The 17803-nt window shown below is 50.2% G+C and overlaps 1 protein-coding gene and 1 long non-coding RNA gene across 5 annotated transcripts in view; both read left to right on the top strand.

Annotated features, from left to right (window-relative positions):
• Positions 1 to 720: 720 nt before the first annotated feature.
• Positions 721 to 2755, top strand: LOC148003849 (uncharacterized). The gene is made up of 2 exons (XR_015629242.1): positions 721 to 868; positions 988 to 2755. It is a non-coding gene; the product is annotated as an uncharacterized LOC148003849 (long non-coding RNA).
• Positions 2756 to 6342: 3587 nt separating this feature from the next.
• Positions 6343 to 17803, top strand: part of Per2 (period circadian regulator 2) — a 42219-nt gene continuing 30758 nt past the window's right edge. Inside the window, exons 1-5 of one of the 4 annotated variants that reach the window (XM_087567495.1) lie at positions 6343 to 6476; positions 13749 to 14012; positions 15039 to 15278; positions 15990 to 16055; positions 16949 to 17103. In XM_087567495.1, coding sequence (XP_087423621.1) covers positions 15058 to 15278; positions 15990 to 16055; positions 16949 to 17103 — 442 coding nt within the window. In that variant the 5' untranslated portion in view covers positions 6343 to 6476; positions 13749 to 14012; positions 15039 to 15057. Of the gene's footprint in view, positions 6813 to 13748; positions 14013 to 15038; positions 15279 to 15989; positions 16056 to 16948; positions 17104 to 17803 lie in introns of all 4 variants that reach the window. The other 3 variants (XM_087567496.1, XM_087567494.1, NM_031678.2) reach the window with 3 other exon arrangements.

The following is a 17803-nucleotide window of genomic DNA, read 5'->3' as shown; positions in this document are numbered from 1 at the left end:
AGGCCACCTGATCTTGGACTTTCGGCCTCCAAATCTGTGGGTTACATAAGCTTCTTTTCTTTACAAAGTAGCTTCTCTCAGATATTATGTTGCAGTATCAAAAACAGATCAGCATGCATGGTAAGAAGTTCAATTCCAGAGCAAGATCTTGGTTAAGGAGATATTTACAAAAACGTGTCAGATCTCCAGTGTTTCATTTGGGGGATCTTTTGAGGGCAGCTCAGTCAGGGTTGTTTGTTATTTTCTACAAGCCTTGGTCTGGGAACAGTTAGTAGTGTTTTCCATGTCAGGCTTTAAGAAGTCAGCAGGAGATGACAACCCCCAAACCACACGGTACTCAGCAGGCTTGGAAAAGACCTGACTAAAGGGTAGAGTTGTAGGCAGAGAACCAAGCAAGACTCACAGTGCCCCTGGAGCTTGTCCTGCTAGAAGATTCATACCAGCCTGACATGGCTAAAGGGACGAGTTGGGGGTAGTAACCCACGAGGAACACTTTCCCGCTAGCCTTTAGAGGTTTGGAAGGAAATCAGGAGAAGTCAGGGAACACTTTGTCAGTCACGTCACTATGGAGTTTCCTGCTGGGGAGAATATTCCAGAAGCAGACCGTTGGAGCTTAGACTTTGGTCATTCATAACCTGTGCCGTTTGCTTTCCCAGGCTCTGTAGGGTGGAGCGGTGAGGCTGCAGACAAAGGTTATCAGAGGCAGGCACGATTCCTATCACACTGAGAGCTGGGAATGTCTTCTGCAGAGGAGCAGTGGGGGTGAGCACTCATCTCATGCTGCTGTGAGGATTAAGTAAAAGAAGGCACGGTAGTGCCAAGCACGACTCCTGTGAGTAGAGGGCAGTCACAGCTTTGTGCAGTCAAGGTGGGTCCCTAATGGCCACAGACATCCATGAATGTGAATCTCTGGCCTCAGCCTCCTGCTTTCTTCTGTGTCACCCAGGATCAAATACCCTATTGGTGGCTAACTTTGATTTTCCTCAGGGCATGAAAGACTCCAGTTCCTGATGCTACTCCAGGACATCTACGTTAGGGGGAGGGGAAGAGAGCAGAGACGCTGTCATTCGGTGCCACTAACAATGCTGGAAGAAAACTGAGGTGACTTTCTTGGGGACACATGAGGATAGAGCAAGAGGGACTTCTAGGAGAAACCTATGACTTAGAAGAACAGTGAGATCAGCCCTTGACTAATAACAAAGTCCTTGTGAGGGAAGAAGATCCTCATGTATGGGGATCGCTTCAAACACGAGGATAGACAGAGATCACCTCAGACATGGAGGATTCCCTTCAGACATCGAGCATCACTTTAGACATGGAAGATTACCATAGACACAGACATGACAGTCACCTCCAACATGGAAGATCACCTCAATTATGGAGAACAACCTCAGATATAGAGAATCACCTCAGACATGCAGGTCCCCTGAGGTGCGCTCAGGTGTGCTGTTTACCTTAGCCGAGGTGTTGCTCAGGACACAGTGTATGCTAGCTTCATCACTGTAATGAATACACGAGGCAGTAGGTTTACAAAGAGAGAAAGTTTATTTGGGCCCGCCCTTCTGAAGGTTTCAGTTCACGGTTGATCCTCACTGTTACTTTTTGGCCTGTAGCAAGGGCAAGTGATCATCGAACCAGCATGTGGGAAACGGTTGATGTCAGGACTGGTATCAAAGGAAGATCAAGAGGTAGGTGTTTCACTGTCCCTTTAAGGGCATTTCTCCAATGACCTAAAGCCTCCTATAAGACCCACCCCTTCAAGGTTTCACCACTTTCCCAACAGTACCATGTTGGTGACCTATTCTTTAATGCACGGGTGTTTGAGAACATTCCAGATCCAAATTACAGCAGGGTTTCACCTTGACTGTGAGGGGATCACCTTGGGCATGGAGACTACCCCAGGTCCAAGGATCAATTGTCTCAGACATGGGACATTTTTAGTTTGAATGTGATATATTCCCCACTGGTTCTGGTGCTTGAGCACTTAGCCCTTGGCGATTAGTGTTATATTTTGGAGGTTATAGAACCTCTGAGGGTACCAGACACATACACAGTGTACAGATATACGTGCGGTCAAAACACACACACACACACACACACACACACACACACACCAAAATTTTAAAATAAAAGGATAGCCAATGCAACTTAGTCCAGAGAGTAAGGTCTTCTATCTGAAAATGAAGGGAGATTATTTCCGGTGTCTTGCTGAAGTAGCTTGTGGTGATGATCGAAAACAAACGATAGGAAATCCCCAAGGAGCCTACCAAGAGGCATTTGATATAAGCAAGAAAGAGATGCAACTTACCCGTCCGATCCGCCTGGGGCTGGCTCTTCACTCTCCTGTATTTTACTATGAGAGCCTTAATAATCCAGAGCCTGCCTACACACTGGCTAAAATGGCTTTTGATGAAGCAATTGCTGAGCTTGAAACACTGAATGAAGACTCCTACAAAGACAGCGCCCTCGTCACACAGTTGCTTAGAGACAACTTAACATTATGGACATCAGACAGTGCAGGAGAAGAATGTGATGCAGCGGATGGGGCTGAGAACTAAAGGCATCCAGGACACCAACCTCCTTCCCCTCAAGAAAACCTTTTTACATCTCCAGTCCTTATTCCACTTGGATTTCCTCTAGCAAGGAAGCCCATTCATGTGTATGGGGTCAACTGTTTATAGTCTTTTCACACTGCAGCTTTGGGAAAACTCCATCCCTTGGTTTGTGTTGTCTCCGCCTTCCTGGTGTGCAGTTACTGCTGTAGAGAAGTATCAATAGCTTCATTTCATATAAACACGAGTGACTTCCAGACACTTGTGTAGAGCACATTTGGTATTTAAGTAATCTGAACCAGTTCTGCAACTGACTGTGTTTTGTATTACTGTGAAGATATGGAAACGGTAGTGCATTACAATTTAAAGTGATTGTAATAATAACATCATGATTTCTACATTCCTTTTCTGAACTTTCTTGGGGGTTTCCTTTCAGAAGCAACTTTTCCATGCTCTTACTACAAATTCCTTCTTAATAGGAATCCAGAAGTGTTAGATTGAATGGAAAGCGCTTAATGCATTTGGGCTTGGGGGGTCACAGATTGAAATGTCTCCTGTGTCACATATTCTGGAGGTTACATCTGTCTGTGACAACAGGGCATTTCCTTATGCATTCTTCATTTGCTGCTGTTTAAGTTGACAACTTCCTTCCCAATAAAGATTCACTTACACCTCCTGCCTTCGTAGCTCTGGTACTCGCTTTACCTTGTGATAGAAGTAGCATGTTTCTGCCAGAATACAAGCATTGCTTTGGGCAAATTAAAATGCATGTCCTTTCTTAATACGCTAGGAAGGAGAAATAAAGTACACAAGTCCAAGTCTAAACTTTAGTACTTTTCCATGCAGATTTGTGCACATGTGAGGGGGTATCTGGTTTGTCCAGTGATTGTTCTTTAGAGAGTTGGATCACTATATTGTGTGTTTGCTAATTATTGATTGTAGTCCCAAAAAAGCCTTGTGAAAATGTTATGCCCTATGTAACAGCAGGGTAACATAAAATAAAACTACGTTCTATAAGAAAATAAAAGGAAGTGATACAGGGCATTGCCTCAGACATTGGGTAATATCTCAGGCATAAAGGGTACTCAAGACATGGGGAGCACCTCACCCCCTGGACACAGTTGTCTTGTGATGGCTGTCTTCCTGTAGACTCCTTCAAAACTGTGAGGGACACCAGTGGCCACAAAACCCTGGAAAGAAGCTCAAACCCTGGAAAGAGTCTTGGGAAACCTCGACCTGCAACCCAATTCCCAAGTTCCCAAGGCACAGGTTTGATCTACAGCACCAACTCTGAGAACTGTCATTCACAGACTACCCACCCCCACCAAAAGTCACAGCTCTCATCTCAGTCAGGCCATTGGCTTTTCTTATATGACCTTATTACCAGGAAAGCTGATGCTTCAATCTCTTCTTGCGTGACATGACAGCAAATAGTTTTAGGCTGAGAGGAGGCTTCTTTTAAAACTGTATCTTCAGGGCTGAAGAGATAGCTTAGCAGTTAAAAAAACTTATTGCCCTTCAGGTTGTGGTTCCCAGCACCCATTGGGCAGCTCACAACAATCTATAACTCAAGGTAATGTGGGATACAGGGTAAAATACTGTCTTAAAAATAGAAGGAGGAGGAGGAGGAGGAGGAGGAGGAGGAGGAGGAGGAGGAGGGAAGAGGAAAGGAAGGAGAAGAAGGAGGAAGGAAGAAAGGAGGAGGAGGAAGAGGAGGAGGAGAGAAGAAGAAAAGGAGGAGGAGAGAAGGAGGAGGGGAGGAGAGAAGGAGGAGGAGGAGAGGGGAGGGGGAGGAGGAGGTTCACTTTGCATTTCTCTCCAAACTCAGGTGTTAGCAAATGTTCGTGGCATATATGAATATATTGGAAAGGAGAATCCAACCGAGTGAGAAACCGAAGACAAAATAGATCCCAAAGAGTTCTAGAGTCTCCACAGTATTGAGTTTCCGAAAGAATTGATTTCTATGGCTTTCGAGAATATTTACTGGTGGAAATAGCAAAGGCTAAATGTAAGGAGAAACCGTGACATTACATTGCAGGCCAAATGTGGTGCAAGACAAGAAAGAGCTGAACATGAAGAAGACTTTGCCAGGTGGATGAGCTGTGTACTCTTGTTTCCAGAACAATGCAGCCACCATTGACGTCAATGAAAGTGAGGAAACAAAAGGCCCTTTGGGTGTGTGCAGAGTGCAGCTTGGCCCAGCTCTGCTCAGTGTTTGTGCCTGTTGGGGAGTGTGGTGAGGTGTCAATGTCAGAGGAACCAGAGGTGCTGCCCTGCCCCCTGCAGTGTGAGTCAACATCTGGCTTCCCAGGGCTCCTTCAGGATGGGCTGCCGAAAAGAACTTAGTCTCTGCCTGCCCTCCCACCCACCCCCCTCCCCCGCATCTGAGGAATTGCATGCCTGTCCTGCCAGGCAGACAGAAAGAAGAGCCTCACTCACAGGGATTTTTGAATGTGGGTTAGCTGGCTGTGTGCACCAGCAACTCAGTTTGTTCACAGACTTGGTTGATAGTGTTTGCCTTCTTTCCATTCCTAGTTCCTAGGACACACCTGGGGAAGATTCAGAATAGCGGGTGCTACTAGGCTTCGAGTTCCTAGGCCACGACGAGTAACCTTTGCACCCTTCAAAGACATGACAACCTTGCCTCCCCCATCACACCCTACACTTCCAGAGCCTTTAAAATGTCTATGTCAGACAGGTAAGTCTTGGGCCTCAAACCAGTTCCAGGGAAAGTTCTACTCCCTCCTTTGACCCTTTGGACTGAATGCTTAATAGTCTTCCAGACAGTACTCTTGAAAGAGCCAAGTAGGTTCAGCCAAGGTTCCACAAGAGCAAGGTTGTCCTGTCCCCGGGGAATTCCCTCCCCTGACTAGCGAGTGTCTATAGCTTCCACCTCAGAAAAGCCCTGCTGTTCCAGATGCATGTCCCATCTACCCCATTCTCAAGTGCTCCGCTTCCACATACCCTGTAAGGTTAATAAACTACACCACCGCATTTGGTTAAGCTTCCCTACAGAATGCCAGTCTTTTCTCCCTATGCCATTGAGGGCAGGAAGAAATCACTTCTTTCCTTTGTATCTCTGCACCGCACTCATGACCTTATTTCCTGAATCAACACAATCTGGCAACACGCGATTTCAAAAACAAGAAAGGCTAAGTGGGAGCGATGTGCTCTGGCCCACGTAGGACGACCATCAGCCTGGGGTCCTGGCCTGGGGTCAACCAGGCTGTCCTGCATAGGTGCGCAGCAGCAGATCCAGAGGGGCCGCCCTATTTGTCCTCCGGCGCCTCGCCATGAATGAATGGGAGAGGAAATGAATGAACTGGGCTGGGTGAGCGAAAGGTGTCGGATGAGAGCTTTCTCGATCCCTCAGATTGCTGAGGCTGCTCACGTCGCTGCAGGTGGTAGGCCGGTGGCCTGGGACTCCGCCGGCCGTGAGTGGCGCAGCAGCCAAGAACCTTCCCCCCCGCGCCGCAATGGTACGCGCCACTCCCGGCTGCACGAGCGGGCCACCGCCATGCCAGGTGAATGGAAGTCCCGCAGGCCGGAAGTGGACGAGCCTACTCGCCAGGGCGCAGGGGGGCGCAAGAGTGCGCAACGTCTTCATTGAGGAACCGGGGCGGCGAACATGGAGTTCCATGTGCGTCTTATGTAAAGAGAGCGACGGGCGTCTTTACCAATCGATGCGCGGAACTCTCAGGTTCCGCCCCACCAGTATGCAAATGATGCGGCGCCGCGACCAATGGCGCGCGGAGGGGCGGGCTCAACGCGCGCGGTCACGTTTTCCACTATGTGACAGCGGAGGGCGACGCGGTGGCAGCGGCGCTACAGTGACTAGCGGCTCCGGGCGGCTGCGGCGCAGGCCGAGCGCACCAAGTGACGGGTCGAGCAAAGGACCGACGCGCGGGTGGACGCTGCGAAGCGGTGAGTGGCGCGGCGCTGGGCGGCGGCTCGGCGCTGGGCGGTGGCGCGGACCTGGACGGCCGTGGTCGGCTTACGTAACCGGCGGCTCGAACAGCTGGAGCTGGGGTCCTGAGCCAGGAGTTGCCGACTGTGCAAACGGCTGCAACTCCGCAGAATGTAGATGGGACTGCGCGGTGACCCTCTTTTAGGCGCACACTGCTGCCCCCCATTTCTCAGGTTAGGCACTGAGGTCGGGGAGATTAGTTAGGCATCTTGTCCGAGGACGCAGAGACATTGAGTGATCACCACACCAGACTGCGCGAGCCGACTCCAATAGTGATGACCAAGGAAACTAGGGTGAGTGCAAAACGTTCCTAGGATGGATCCAGAGGGTCCCCTGAGGAGCTAGCTTACTACTATAAGTCCAGATAGTCAAGTCTGGCCCTGAGGAAGGACCACTGGTAGGCGTTGACTCCCAGAGGTGGGAAAGGGGTTAAACAGAGAAATATCCAATGCCAAGCCACACCTGCCCCTCCCCGTCGTCAGAGAGACCACCTTCCTTGTCCACCCACTCTGATTTCCATGGCATCCTCCATGCCAGCATTTCCTGTCTCCAGATGGACTGGGTGTGTGTCAGGGGAGGGGGAGAGGTCCACTCTTGAGCTGGAGCAGTCACGTCATCCTTTGGGACATACCTTGGCTGCCAAGCGCAGACATGGACCAAGAGGTGGGCGGTGGCCTGCTTCTTCTCCAGGATCCCTGGTTGCCAGGGTTTCTGTAACGTATACACAAGGAACCAGTTTGGAAAGCTGATTCATACAGATCAAGGGAGCCAGAAGGCTCCCTGGAAATCATCCAGGGTAACCCCTAGCTTGAAGAGGCAGAGGCACAGGCTGATAGGCTGTACCACTGTAAAAACCAGGCCTGGCTGGCAGTCTGAGGATCCGTTTCCCCTCCTTGGTCCACATGCTTACCAGAGATGCAAGCCTGACACGTCCACTTTGCCTTACTCTCTGGAGTCTAGGTCGGATTTGTCTGATAAGAGAACCAGAGTCTGTGTACCTGAAGGCTTTCATTGAAAAAAAAAAATCGGGCTTTTAAATGCAGAGAGAATCACTTTTTATACGTCGTTGGAATCTAAAAAAGCCGAGGACTCCTTTATTTTAGTGGTGGCTGTACACTGTGCCCTCAAGGAATGGCACTGTGGGTGGCTGCGGTTATCCGTCACTGTCATCTTGGTGTGATTTCTTGGTACATAACTGGTGCAGTTTGGGCTTTCTGTGGAGGCTGGGGTGCCGAGCAGCGAACGGGGGAGCCTTGTATCAGCCAGCTGGTAGCTACGGGGTACCTCGTCTTACCCTGGGCCTCAGTTTCCTCATCTGAGGCGCTTTCTGAGATCTGGCCCCATTCACGCTTGGAGTTGTGTGTCTGTGGACCTTTATCTTAACTTCTATGGGGAGAAGTTTCCAAAGCCCTGCTGGTGTCACATAATGTCTCCGTGTGAGACTTCTCTGCTGCGCTTAAACAGACTAGGAAAGGTTCCTTTTATTTAGACAGCCTCTCCCAGACTTGGAACCTTCTAGAAAACCCTGGGAAGTGTGGGGGCCTATTATAATGGTCTAAGTTCATCCAATCTCAGCGGATCATCAACTCCAGCTCTGAGACGTCAGTGAGTGATTGGAGGCACGGGAAAGAGCCTCGCTGGATATGGGAGTGACCCTTGACTATGATTGCACTAGGTGACTAGAAACGCATAGCCCACAGCCCTGTGGAGCCCTCTTCACCTAACGCTTGTAGGAAGCTGCTTACCACCAGACTCCTGGGAGAACGAGCAGGTGCAGAGAGCCTCTGCTGGCCTGCTCCCAAACCATTGTACTTCCCACAGGGGATTCGGCCTTCACATGAAGTCTTTTGCTCATGGAATATAATCCTACCAAGCCGGTCACTGTAGGGCACTCTAGAGTCCAAAGTAAGATCGAAGCAGGGAGGGAGGTCACACGATTGACTTTCTACCGTGTGTGCGGAGAGGTCAGAGGACAAGTTGAAGGACTTAGTTCCAGGGCTCGAACTTAGGTTGTCCAGTCTCGGCAGCAAGTGTCTTTACCCTCTGAGCCATCTCTCCAGCCCTCACATAATTATCTTGGCACAGTGGGCTTTGTGAAAAAACAGGGCCTGTTTCCTGCAACACCTGGTCCTAGATCAGCTCAGGTCCTCGAGGGCAAAGGTCTGGGCTTCCTAGATCCCTCCAGCATTCAAACTGCTCTTTCCCACCTCAACCACCACCAGGGCCTGTCACCTAGGTACATTATTCATTGCAGCTTGGTACCTCAACATAGGTAAGGACTGAAAAGCCTGTGGGGGAAGTCCTATCGAGTCAGCACCCCGCCCGCCTGCCTCCTTCCCCTCCTTATTTGGACAGCCCTGGCCACATTTTCCTCCGTTACCCAACCGTCACCATGGAGAGAGTGGCTGTTTATTTAACAGGACAAACATTTTCTTCGGATTACAGCAGGCAGGCCCCAGGGAGTTGGCTCCTACCAGGAAGTAGAAAACATGTTATAATATTTGAGGTTGTAAAATACCATGGGGCTTGCAGACTCGAGGTACAGGCGTCGGGCCCCTGTTATATAAAGTCGGAAGACAGTCAGGAGTTTGCTGGGTTGTGATTAGCCAGGCTCGGGCTGTTCTTGCCGGCTGGCCATAGGGTTCAGGGACAAATACTAAACTGAGATCTTATGATGCGTGCGTCTTTACTTCTCTCTCTCTCTCTCTCTCTCTCTCTCTCTCTCTCTCTCTCTCTCTTTCTTTTTTTCAGAGCTGGGGACCGAACCCAGGGCTTTGCGCTTGCTAGGCAAGCGCTCTACCACTGAGCTAAATCCCCAACCCCTTTACTTTTCTCTTAAGGAAGTAGGTTCCTTACTCTTTTCGCTCAGAAAATGTATTCATTTCCCTCTTAAGTAGGAGGCCGTGAGGGTGAGAGACCCTTATGTTCCTAACTGGCAATGGAGGCTGGTTGTCAGGCTGTGCTGTCATTCCTGGTCCTGTCTTGTCCTTGTGGTTTGCTGGGGTTTTTTTGTTTTTTTTTTTTTTTAAACCATTTATTATGGAGAGTGCTAGTTACAGAGGCTGAGAGAGCAAGCCTGTGAACTCCCAGCAGCCAGCCTTGGGTGCCCTCCCCCACCCCAGGCCCATGATCTCATCACCCAGGGCACTTTTTTTTCCCTAACGTGCCTCTGTCTGGCCAAGGAGAGTGAGCATGACCGAGTGACTGGGTCAACAACCCCAGCTTAACTCCTACCCTCAGGTTGGCTGCTGTCCATGGGAGAGGCTCACGGATAGATATGGAGGGTGTGGGCTCAGGCTAAGAGGGTCTCAGCCAAGTTCTCCCTCTCCCTCCCAGACCCCTCCCTGAGACTACCATAGTACCCTCTTTCCCAGGGGCTTCTGCCCACCCATCAGAGCCAGGACTGAGTGCTGGATCATAAGTGCAGGAGGCAAAGTCTGCTTGGACCAGCAACTGTTTCTGCTAACTTGGCAAATTGGTGTCAGTCCATTAGCGCCACTTATGCTGAGCAATGCATTTTCTGGAATAATGAGGTTTTTGGGCGAGTTAGCTTAGTTTGTTGCCTTCCGTTTCTGCCATGTCTGCCTGGCTATCCCTGTGAAAGAAGTTTACCTTCCTCTCCAAGGTAACCTGGTGGCAACAGTGACCCTGTTCACATAGACGCTCGGGGATTGGAATTGCCAGGCACAAACTAGGAGTCCCAACACAGAATATCCAGGTTGCACCAGGGTGGGGTTGGGTAGAATGGGGTGTACATTTTTAGCCCTTTGCATGTAAGCCAGAGAGACACTACTAGTGGCTCGGCAGTGAACTCCCCGACCCTACCCTTGCCTGACCTGCCTGTTTCCCTGTCGTGATTTAGCCCCGAGATTGAAAGCTGGTATTTGTCATTTCTGGATTCCAGATAGATCAGACCATTTAATTTTCCCAAGTGCCAATAAGAGGAAGGAACTGTTTTTATCCCCGTCATAAAGATGAGGAATCATGGCACAGAGGCTAAGAGACTCCTCACAGCCTAGGACTAGTGGAGTATGGCAGAACGGGTGGCTCACACTGCTGCTGGCAGCTTCATAACCCAAGACAAAAAAGATGGCTGCTCATCTGCCTGTGTAGAGGGGATAGATGTAGTCTAGAGTATTAGGGGTCAAGAGTGAACAAATCCCGGGGCTTCAGTAGGACTGGGTGGCCATGCTGAACCTGGAGTCAGCCCAAGGGGACACAAGTGGCAAGTCTGTGTCAAATGTGCACCCCATCACAAGTCCTGGCTCACCCACTCTGTCTGTCTCCCAGGAATTTTTCATATCCTATGCATCCTGGTTCCTTGTTGACCTCAAAGGTGAGCCCTGGGAGAGCAGGATACCCCTGCACTCTAGTCTACTAGAAGGCCACCCTAGGGATCCCTGGCATAGGGTCCACAGGTGTGCCCCTGTGGTTTTAGTGTTTTAGACCCCCCTATAGCCCTTCCCGTGGGTGCACAGAATTGTGCTGCAGAGTCCTAGGCTCTACTATCCCAGCCCTTCCCGTGGGTGCACAGAACTGTTTGGTAGGTAGTGCTAGGCTGTGCTAGTCTGCTTCTTCCAGCAAGCACACAGTCATCTGTGGGGCAGAGCCCTAAGCTGTGTTATTCCCTCCCACCCCTACCCCTACCCCCTCTACCCCGTATCTGTTGGCGGGCGTGCAGTGTTCTTCAGTGTAGAGTCCCAGCCATGTTTCTTCCATAGTGTGTTCTTCTGACCGCAGAAGACACTCAAAACTCTTGCTGTCATACAGTGTGCTCTCTACAGGGGAATGGAAACACCATCCTGACACAAGCCCTACAGGGAGAGGATGATGAGGTTCTCTGGGTGTCTGAGGAGAGTGCTGAAGCCCAGAGGGAAGAGCAGCACAGTCTTTGGAGCAAGGCTAGACCAAGGGGCGGATAAATAAAGGTGTCTGGGGACAGCTAGACCTCGAAGAGCCTTCAGTCCCTTCTTTAGGCAATCCGTCCTCTGATCACAGGCCTAGCATAACTGACATCCATTCACCAGAGTCACTTGTCCTACTGTATTGACAGTGGTAGGGCCCGGTGGAGGCAGTAGCTCAGTCTGGAAGTTGAGGCTGGGGTCTAGGGGTCTAGGCAGAATGCTCACATTATACAGGTATCTGTGTACTACTCTAATTACCATACAGAGACGCCCCGCCCCGCCCAGCCCCGCCCCCTGCCTATGACACTGCTTGAGTTCTGTCTCGCTCATGACTTGTATGTGGGGTTTGACATTTCTGTGTCTCAGTTCCTAGAAAGAGGAAAGGTCACATGCTCTTTCAGAGAGTCTCTGTGGTGGCATTCCTAAGCTCCCGAAGCCAGCTATCCTACATCTTACCATCGGCCATCCTGCTAATGTTCCATGACAGTGGGCAAGACTTCTTCCTTAGCATTTTCCTTGTGCTGATGGCCTGAGCATCTCTCCATCAGTTCCTGTAGCTCTGTGGGAAGGCCTCTCTGTGAAGCCAGTGCCTTGGCATTTTTAAGTCCCCTCTCTTTCCTCTTTCCTTGAATTAGGCACAACTTCAAAACTGCTTTAAAAAAAAAAAAAGACCAGAACTTGCACATTTTATTCTGACTTCAGCTGGGGCAGTTCGTGCATTTAGGATTCCTATGACTTGGGATGCTGACAAACTCCACCTGTCTGCAAGTCCCTCTGGGGTGCCTTCCTTTCTCTGTGTCTGTCTTCCTTACAGAACTGGGTGTAAACAGTTCCTCCAGGGGCCCCTGCCTGGCAATCCCTCCTTCCTACTTCATAGGTCACATGTTTGATTTTCCTAGTCAGAGATAGATACCGCTTTCTTTACTCTTAAATAAAACATAATTTTAACTGGGGCTTCTAGATTTGTAGTACGTGGTACCAGGGTATATACAGATTGACAGATCAAAATCTGCGTATCTTGGTGTTCTGAGGTTTTTTTCCCTGGATGAAAATGGCCACTTTCCCTTCTGCTTGGTCATCACCTTCTTAGGTCTGATGTACATACCTGCAATCTCTAATCCCAGCACATGGCAAGCTCAGGCAGGAGGATTACAAGTTCAAGTCTATTCTGATCTACATAGAAAGACTTTATTTTACCAAAAAAAAAAAAAAAACAGTAGCAACAACAAATCCCCCATGACCAAAGATATTTCTCCCTTCTTGACTGAACTGTGTCTTTTTTTTTTTTTTTTTTTTGGTTCTGATGTTGTGTTTTTGTCTTGGCCTACGGCGTTATCTCAGTTTTCCTCACTTGTTTCATCAAAACTGTCTCCTGTAGACTTTCGTGCATGAGGAGAAGTAGGGATCGTCTGCCCCCTCTGTCCTGGGTTGGTCTTCCCTCATGCTAATGGCGATACTTTGTTGGAACCTTCTCGAAAGCCTCACTTTGGCTTTTGTCTGTTAATTGTGGACAAACAAGGCCTCATCACTCATGACGAGGAACATGTTCCCAGAAACAACATGGCTCCCATCTCCCTGGAGTCAACTCCACGGTGGAAAAGACCTGGGGAGGTCCTGCGTAAAGGATTGTGTTGAGCCTTATGATGCCATCACCGGGGTTTTGAAAGGATGTGTGATCTGCATTGTTTCCTGCATATGTGGCCACTTTCTTGGTGTGGACCTCAGGCTGTTCTGCCCCACAGTTTGTCTGCTAGCATCTTTCCATTGGTTATACCCTCTCTCCACTTGTCCCTCTGTGGCACGAGTGGGGGAGATCTGTAGTGCTGGTCCTCTTCCTTGGGCCTGGGGCAGTTGGGCAGGGTGTGAGACCCCAGTGCCAACCCTGGTACACTGTCACTCCTGTCACTGCTGCACCCTGTTGTGGCAAACAGGTGGGACCCTTGGAGTTTTCCTGGGCTGTGGAAAACCTTGCTGTTTCTCCAGCAGTTTGAAATCCTTGCTCATTTCACATGAATTATGGGAGCAGTGGGGTGGTGATGTCTAGAAAGCATCCCTGTCCTTGTCTACTCTGGGAAGGGTGAGCTCATGCTGCACTCAGGCCAAGTCAGCAGAGAAACCTCTAAGCTTAGCGTGGATACAGGATCCCACCAGAGCATCCTGGGTCAGGCTAGTGTGGAGCCGGCTGTTCCCCAACCTTATGCAGCCCTGGGTGAGCGTCCTACCCCATCAACTCATCTACAGCATGGAATCCTACATGCAGCGAGCGCACATAGTGATTGTAGTGTGACCTGGGCTGTCATTTTTTTTTCCTTTTCTTTTTTTCAGAGCTGGGGACCAAACCCAGGGCCTTGCGCTTGCTAGGCAAGCGCTCAACCACTGAGCTAAATCCCCAACCCCGACCTGGGCTGTCATTAACAACTTCGGCCTTCCATTAACAACTGGTGTTTTCCTGACTGCAAGGAAGCCTGTTGGAGTATTGTGTCCTCTAAGACCCTCTCAGAGAATGTACGGTTGCCACTTGGCCTCCTAGCAAGAGCCAGCAAGTTCCCTGCCCACTGACTTCCTCGTGTGCTTGGCAGAGAGAGAGAGGTCAGGAGGAGAGAGCGACCAGGCATTTCTTCCTCAGCCTGTGGTGATCTGGGTTTCCTTAGCTCTGTCTTCTTCCCTACCAACTTGGGTGGTGGTAACTGCCTAGGCCCAGCATGGAGTCCTTAACTGCTTTTAGCTGTTTGCATAAACTTAATGTGACCTGACCCCGCTTAAGTGACATCTGCTTCCTTCCTGCTAGAAATATTATCCCTGGCTCTCCCTCTTTCTCCCAGAGACATCTAACAGTCTCTTATCCTTGAGCTGTGGCCTCTTGTCTGGTGGTGATATATACACCCTTCCCAATCACTGTCTGGGCCCTTCATGGGGTTCAGATTTCTGTGGAAGCCTTCATAGTGGTGGGATTTTAGCCCCTTCTGTCCTCCTGTCCCTGAGCACACAAGTTGATGTTTCTATTTCACATGGCCATGAGATCCTGCCAAACGGAAACCAAATCATGGCTGTGCTACTTAGGCAGTTCAGTGACCTCTGACTGCTGAGTGTAGGCCTGATTCTCCTTCCCCTCACACCACCTTATGCCAACGCCAGGACACCTGCAGTGCTGGAGCCCTGAGCCCTGGAGCATTCCATGGCATACTGTGGGACCAGCTACACACAGAGAGCTCTTCACCCCTCACCCAACAGTATTACCTCTCCAGGAGGCCTTGCTGCCTCCACCGTCTCTGTGGCACGTGCCCTGTTGTGATGGAGTTGTTTCTGGACCACACTGCTGACTCTATTTTCCCCCTACCTGGGTGGCTGTCAGTGCCCTTGTCTGTCTACTGACAGGGCTGTCAGCACCTCTATAGCCCAGCTGAGGCTCCTAGGCGAGCGGCCTTCCTGATCCAGAGCCAGTAGGAACTCAGCAATCAGGGACATATAAGCATAGCAGTAAGTGACAGCTGTGCCACTAATACTTGGAATCAAACCGAGGGCCTCACACCTACTAGGCGAGTCCTTACTAGGGATCTATATCCCCAGTCTCACCGGTGCTCTTAACGTTTGCCCACCTTCTTCCCCTTCCACCAGCCTCATTCCAGAGCCCGACATGAATGGATATGTGGACTTTTCCCCAAGTCCCACCAGCCCCACCCAAGAGCCAGGGGAGCCTCAACCCACCCAGGCTGTGCTCCAGGAAGACGTGGACATGAGCAGCGGCTCCAGCGGAAATGAAAACTGCTCCACGGGGCGGGACTCTCAGGGCAGTGACTGTGACGACAGTGGAAAGGAGCTGCGGATGTTAGTGGAATCGTCCAACACTCACCCCAGGTAGGTCCAGCCTCGGACCCTGGGTAGGTCCAGCCTCGGACCAGGTTCTACACACAGGCCAGCGGTGGCTTCCTCCACAGTTTGTTGCCCATCTACGTGCAGCAAATACTAGGACTTGCAGGGTGGCAGGACTTCTTAATCCTATAGATGATATTTACTGGACTCTGCCCTTCCAAATAACAATACTACATCATCTTTGCATTTCTGGGTCTGATGCTAACAGACAGTCCAGTAAGATCTTGGAGGAGTCTGCTCACACATACAGTCCTGATGCATTTCCGTCTCTCGTGTTCAAGTCTCCTAATAGCTGAAGATCTTATGCTTCAGTTTTAACATTTTTCCCTTTTAAAATTTTTTATTTTAATGCATATGTGTACCCCTTGCATGCTTGGTGACATAGAGGACAGAAGAGGGCACTGGATCCCCTGGGGCTAGAGTTGCAGATGGGTGTAAGCAGCCATGTGGGTGCTGGGAATCGAACATGGGTCCTGAAAATGCTCTTTACCACTGAGCTGATTCTCCAGCTCTGGTTTTATTTTAAGGGGAACCGTGGAGGTGATACTGTGGGTCTCAGACAATCCTTTATCCCAAAGCCACCGTCCAGCATACTGTAGTATTTTCTTAAAAATCTCGGGTGGGATGTCCCTAGGCAGTTTTACCGGTTGGTTGAGGGACAAGGCATGTGGAGATCTCATCTATGTGCTCTTGCAGCCCTGACGATACCTTCAGACTCATGATGACAGAGGCGGAGCATAACCCCTCCACAAGCGGCTGCAGGTGAGGCTCCTACCTCAGGCTCTTTCAACAAGTTGCAAGACTTCCTCTCAGGCCAGGTTTGGAAGTCAAGTGACCTCTCCCCCCGCCCCCCGCCCCAGCTCTGATAAATCTGTTGGTCTGAGTAGCTGGTTAGTATGACTGGTGGTGTCTGCCTTTCACACCGACACCAGTGTTATACTTCTCTGAGCCCTAGTTGTTCTTGGGGAACCTGGTTTCCCCTCAGCTCCATTCCAGCCCATCTTGCCTCAGCCCTGTGAATTCAGCAGGACCCTTCTTACCCTTTTGCAACAAATCATCTGTGCCTCCACGGACATTTGCTTATCACTTTTGGGGGCAAAGTCCGCTCTCCCAGGCATGAGGGCACTTGGCCATTGAAGTCTCAGGGACCTGACCCACCATTCTTTGGATACCTTCTCCTTGACAGAAGCCATTTACATCAGCAACTCCTTGCTTTCAGGCCTGTCTTCCTCTGCTCAGTATTCTCTCCTGGAATTCCTTCTAAGAGAGTGTCCTTTGCTCTTGTCTGTTCTCCTGACCCATGCTCATGACTCCAGGAGCTGTTTCTCTGTCCTTCATACAGTCCTTGTCCCTCTGCCTGGGCTAGGGAAAGAGCAGCCCTGTGGTAAAGCCTGACCACTGTACCAACAGCCCTCCTAAATATAGCCCAACTGACCCCAGGGTAAGAATGTAGTTGGATGGCTTCTCTCTCGGGGTGAGAACAGGGTTTCTTATCAGTCTGTGGTCTCCTGGAAGGAGGCATCGGCTTCCATGTCTTGAGACCTCATTAGTAACCACAGTGAGGGAGGCCAGGGGTGCTGGGTGTCTCTGTCCCCACCACTCTTTTCAGAAGGCTCACATTTGATTCCTGCCCCCCTCCCCTTTTAATTCCACAGTAGTGAGCAGTCTGCCAAAGCTGACGCACACAAAGAGCTGATAAGGACCCTGAGGGAGCTGAAGGTCCACCTCCCTGCAGACAAGAAGGCCAAGGGGAAGGCCAGCACGCTGGCAACCTTGAAGTACGCTCTGCGGAGCGTGAAGCAGGTGAAGGGTATGTGTACTTTGCACATCTGCTCAAACCCAAGAAACAAAGTTTTGGTTTGTTTGTTTTTTGCTTGTTTTGTGCACTCCTGTGCGTGCGTGCGTGTGTGTGAGTGATGCGTGCGTGTGTGTGACAGTCAGAGGACAACCTGTGGGGTCAGGATTATTTTCTTCCATCTTCATGTAGGTTCCAGAGATTGAACTCGGGTCTCCAGGCTTGCACAAGAAAGAGCCCTTCCTTACCCTCTGAGCCATCTTGCCAGCCCCGGATACACATCTTAAATGTCCCAGACTATAGTCCAAATAACAGCTTTCTCAGACTCATCACTGAAATGGCAGAAGATCTGATGAGGCTCAAGTTGGTTGAGAACCACAGGTCATTGAACTGTGGACTGGGAACTATTGAACTGGGACTTTTAGAGAAAACCAAAAATAGGCAGAAAACCAGGGGATGGGGAGAAGGAAGGCACAGCAATACCACCCGTCACTCAAGTTCTGTCACAGCCCTCCCCACCATGCATGAACAATAGGGGCAACTCTATCCATCAAGAGTCCTGCTGCTGACTGTGTGCTTGGACTTTTAGAAGACACACTGTGGCAGAGCATTTTAACTGGCCCATGAGATAGAAGACGGGAGCTATGAAATGAGAACACGGAGAAGAGCTTCCTGTTGAGGGAGGCAGTGGGTCTCTAGCTCCCCCCAGCAGACT

This window comes from Rattus norvegicus, chromosome 9, assembly GCF_021556685.1.
Source record: "Rattus norvegicus strain SHRSP/BbbUtx chromosome 9, alternate assembly SHRSP_T2T, whole genome shotgun sequence".
In the NCBI taxonomy this organism is placed as follows: Eukaryota; Metazoa; Chordata; class Mammalia; order Rodentia; family Muridae; genus Rattus; species Rattus norvegicus.
This window is presented reverse-complemented; position numbering and strand designations above follow the sequence as displayed.